Source organism: Telopea speciosissima, chromosome 2 (genome assembly GCF_018873765.1).
Source record: "Telopea speciosissima isolate NSW1024214 ecotype Mountain lineage chromosome 2, Tspe_v1, whole genome shotgun sequence".
In the NCBI taxonomy this organism is placed as follows: Eukaryota; Viridiplantae; Streptophyta; class Magnoliopsida; order Proteales; family Proteaceae; genus Telopea; species Telopea speciosissima.
In genome coordinates, this window is record NC_057917.1 from 9,476,774 (window position 1) to 9,481,405 (window position 4,632).

The following is a 4,632-nucleotide window of genomic DNA, read 5'->3' on the forward strand; positions in this document are numbered from 1 at the left end:
TCTCGCTCTGACAATCAAACAAACATGTGTTTCATGGAAAATTTACCTTTTCTCTCACTCACTTTTTTTTGCCAAACAAACAAACTCCTAACATGAGGAAGAGTCAAACAAACAAGTCTACAACTGCACCATCACGCCAAGGAATCTGCACTTCCCTTCACTATTCAACTTGAAGAGAGAGACATGTAAGTTTCTTTCACAAATCGTTATCTTCTTTAATTTGCTATCCCTTCCAATTCCTCTAATTCCTCACATGTAAGGTGAAAATGACCATCCTACCCCTTACCTGAAAACACTAACCAAGGGGCCAAGAGTAGGGTGGGGTGGGGTGGTGTGGGGGACTTCCCCCTATTAGAGGAATTAGAAGAATTGGAGGTACCTGCGACTTGGAAGTGATAATTATTCACCTTTCACATATTTTCACCTGCGTGTACAGGTTATAGGTCAGTTTGAGTTTCCATTACTTTCTATAATAAATACCTTTTTTCACTCTTTAAATGGTGGCAAGTGGAACAGGTGTTGGCACTTAATTTGTACCAATTCATCCTTTCACTTCATGCCACGTGTCTATATAATTAATACTAATTACAACATAAGGACTATATTATATTTGTATATTCATCTCAAGTCTCGTACTTTCCTAATAAAGGTGTCGGCTTGATGAGAATTTGAGATCCATCTCCACTGTTCACTTTCCCTCCCACGTGGACGAAGAAGCCTGGAAGGTGGGTTCTTCTGAAATCTCTTCTGATGAACTCTTTGTAAGATGTAAGGAGGGAGACGAAGATGATGGTGACGAAGATGATTGAAGACTGGTACGAGCCAATGGCCAGAAGGGTTCCAAGGAGGGTTTGGCTAAGCTTCCGAAAATCTCAAGGTCTCCTCGTGGGTGGAAATCACACATCCTCCAGGTTTTGCACTCGCTAAGTCGCAACTCTTTCCCTTTGTTGTTCATCTCTCTCTCTCTCTCTGTTCATTAAAGTCTCCTCTTTTGAACAAACTTTTGATTTTCCCCTCATTTGCAAGGGAAAACCCAGAAATCTCTTTCACAGACCCTATCTCGGTCGATCGGATCGGGGATTGGGAACCAGGGTTTGGGAAATATCTGTTTTCTTATGCGATTTTCAGTAACTCAAACTCAAATCAACACTCAAAACGCTAAGACGCAGAATATAATTCAAAATGGCTACTTATGCTTTTAGACTGCAAGTTCTTCATGGAACCTTGGCTAGGTGGGTGCTCTTTCGTGCTTTTCTGTTCGTTTCAGCTATAACGATTATCCCTCTCCTCCAACTCCGCAATGACGAGCCCGCCAAACTCCTTGCGGTGATCTCTGATGACTGCGTCCCAAATGATGATGATGTTGTTGCTTCTTCCAATCCACATTTTCTTCCGGGCGGTCACTTTCTGAAACCAGTGTCTACTTATGTGGTTCCTTTTATACCCTCACCCCTTTCGGTGGTATCCTGTAAGGAAGATGCCAACTTCACCTTCAATTTGTTTAAGGAGCTAATGGATCGCCAATTGTTGCATTCTGGTGCTAAAGCTCTGTGTGTGGGAGAAGGTTCGGCCTCCGCCGTCTCGGCATTGCAACACTTGGGCTTCTCTGATGCTCTTGCAGCCGACCGACACCCGTTTTTCTCTCTTATGAGGAAAAGGCTCATTTATGGACTTAAATTCCAGGACCACTCTTTCGATTTTGTTTTCTCCAGAGCTCTTGATAGGGTGTCTGTCCCTGCTCTTCTTGTGCTTGAGATTGAACGTGTCTTGAGACCGGGCGGTATTGGAGCTATGCTTGTTCGTGTCAGTAGTTCTAACCCTGGTAGCTTGATAAAGTCTGCTGCTCCTGTTTCATCATTCCTGAAAAGTTCCAGTGTCATTGATGTACGTGGTTTCAACTTCTTTACATTGGTTGTTTTCAAGAAAAGATTTGAGGGTGTCAATTTCTTTGAGCTCCCGGATGAATGCCCATCCATAACAAACAACAAACATTTCATGGAGTACTTAGAGCCTCTTTCAGATGTAAAACCAGTTGGAACTGGAATTCAAGGAAATTTTTCATTTTTATCCCAATTCATGGATATCTCTTCTAGGAAGCGGTTGATTTACATAGATGTAGGTGCAGAGGATTACAAAAATTGCAGCACGAAGAATTGTTCCCTCCCCTTCTACCCTGCACAGTCCCGAGCCTTTGATGTTTATATTGTTCATCATGACACGTCTTTGCTGGCTAGCTATGTTAAAAAGCCTCGTATCACTTTTGTTTATCACCCAGGTCTAGCTGGGAACATGGTTACTCCCAATCCTATTGGACAGTTAAGTTCATTCTTGGATGAAGAGTTTGATTTTCTTGTTTGGTTTAAAGAAACAGTATCAGCTGGAGATTTTGTGGTGCTGAAGATGAATGCAAAAGGTGTAGAATTGAAGCTGCTTTTTGAACTGTTGAAAGACGGAGCCATATGCCTTGTTGATGAGCTCTTTCTTCATTGCTCAGACATCATACGTGACCAAGCTGACACACATGGAGACTGTATGGATCTCATCAGGGCTCTCCGAAGTAGTGGTGTCTTTGTCCATCAATGGTAGTTGTGTTGAACTTCCATGAGAAGTTTTCTGAATTTTACAGTATGAATCATTATCAGACATTCTTCTGTTTAATTTCCTTTAAACTTGTTTCAGTTTCAATAATCTTTGTTTAAGTCCTGTTGAAGTTCCTTCTTTGGGCGGCACAGGGATTATCTACTGTACTCTGATTTGTTATCATGCAACTATTTAATGGTTTAATAATCCTTTATATATCTCGTTTGTTTCTTTTTTCTTCTCTTTGTTATTCCCTTTTGCTTCTTGTTGTGTAGTCCTCTCCTATACAGCGGATCCAACCCTGAATGAATTATGTTGTTTCAACTGTTAACATATCCATAATGCTATTCTATTTTCTTAGTTTTATGAACTTCATCCTTCTAAAACTAATGCAAGAATTGATGGGGAGAGAGATGTAGGGAGTCTGCCCTACAGGTGCTGTTGAGCATAGATTAGTTGCTTCGGTGGTGGTCATCTTCTAATGTCATAATCTCCTACTTATAACTGCCATTTGAGCTTTTTAGTCATTGTTTTTGTATTGAACACCTGCACTTCATTTCTCCCTAATACCTCATCTTTGTATTTTTGAATCCTTGACCTCTGTTGATGGACAATGAAGATTCGCCTTATTGGAGTTTGGATCTTGAAGACGGGGTTTGAAGTTCCTTATTTTGGAGATCTTTGTAGGATATTATTGGCCTTCTTATCATTTTCAAAGCAAGGCTTTCTAGTGAAAATGAGGTATTATATATCGTGGAGGATAAATTTTCATTTTCCAAAGAAGAAACCAAGTTTTCTCCGATGTAGGAGGTTGGTTTTCAAATCCGAGATTAGGGTTAGCAAATGATAGGATAGGTCACAAAGTTTCTTAAACTTCTGGTCAATGATTGGAGAACAGCAAACACAATTATTTATAGTACTCCAGAAACGAGGAGATCTGATGGTGGAAGAAGTAGATGTTCAAATCTAGGATTAGTATAATAATATCAAATAATTTATCTTTCTGGCTGAGTCTCTGCAGTTTGGGCCATAGTTGTGTATTATTCAAGATGTCTGGTAAAGTTAGTGAGGCCTTTAAGAAGGGGGTCAGTAGAATTGGGACATGGCATCCATTGCAGAGAGTTTTCACATGGTATTTTCTGCGAAATGTTAGCTACCACTAGTTATGATCTTGTGCAAGTGATTTGTGATTTACCAAGAAGAAGCTTTCATGGAAAAGAGTGCTAGTAGCACTCATTCTCTAATTCTGAAGTTGAAGAAGAGTTTCAAAATTTTATTCTAACAAGTATGATGTATAGAAAATGATCCTAGATTCCTAGCCTAGTTAGAAACAGCTAAATAGAGATCAACTTGCTGTTCATATTGTGTCTGTCGCAACTTGATTTTACAAAATCTGAGTTACTTCTTTGTTACCTCTAGGTGTGTATTTTCACTTCTCAGCAAGATTTTGAAACAGGTTTTGGAATTGTTATGCTTCTGTTCAAAATCCAAAAAGAAGGCTTAAACAGCCATTCTGAGTGGAGTCACACTCATCCCAATCTTATAAGTTGGATTTGATGCTGTCTTTTTATTTGGAAAATGCCTCACAGTTGGATACATCTTAATGAATTAGAGGTGCTGATATGTTACCTCACACTCCCTTCACTTTTCTATAATGTATGTGGGGATTTTCATCACATCCGCATCCGTTTTAAAAATAAGGATGTACCCAGTGCAGGAGGCTCCTGCCATTGTGGGGTATGGGAAGGGTCATGATGTACGCAGTCTTACCCCTGCTTTGGCAGAGAGGCTGTTTTCATACTCGAACCCGTGACCACTTGGTCACAATGGTCACAATGGAGCAACCTTACTGTTGCACCAAGCTCTGTCCTCTCACATCCACATTTGTTTGTTTATCTTTAAATTATGCTCATGATTGTTGCCACATGAGAGTATAGATGTATTGTAAATTTGGAGGATATGTTATCCACATCACTAATTTGAAAGGTGGTGTTTTCATGGTGTAAAATAAGTTCCATGTATGTTTTTTTTTTCTCACTTCTACTACCAGTA

At 39.9% G+C, this 4,632-nt stretch overlaps 1 protein-coding gene across 1 annotated transcript; it reads left to right on the forward strand.

The window, feature by feature from the left end:
* Positions 1-785: 785 nt before the first annotated feature.
* LOC122652527 lies at positions 786-2,810 on the forward strand. The gene has a single exon (XM_043846293.1). It carries the CDS (start codon positions 1,183-1,185, stop codon positions 2,584-2,586), a length of 1,404 nt encoding a protein of 467 aa, XP_043702228.1. The 5' UTR covers positions 786-1,182; the 3' UTR covers positions 2,587-2,810.
* The last annotated feature ends 1,822 nt before the right edge of the window (positions 2,811-4,632 follow it).

Coding starts and splice junctions, on each gene's coding strand:
- LOC122652527 (XM_043846293.1), top strand. CDS start 1,183: ATGGCTACTTATGCTTTTAGACTGCAAGTTCTTCATGGAACCTTGGCT.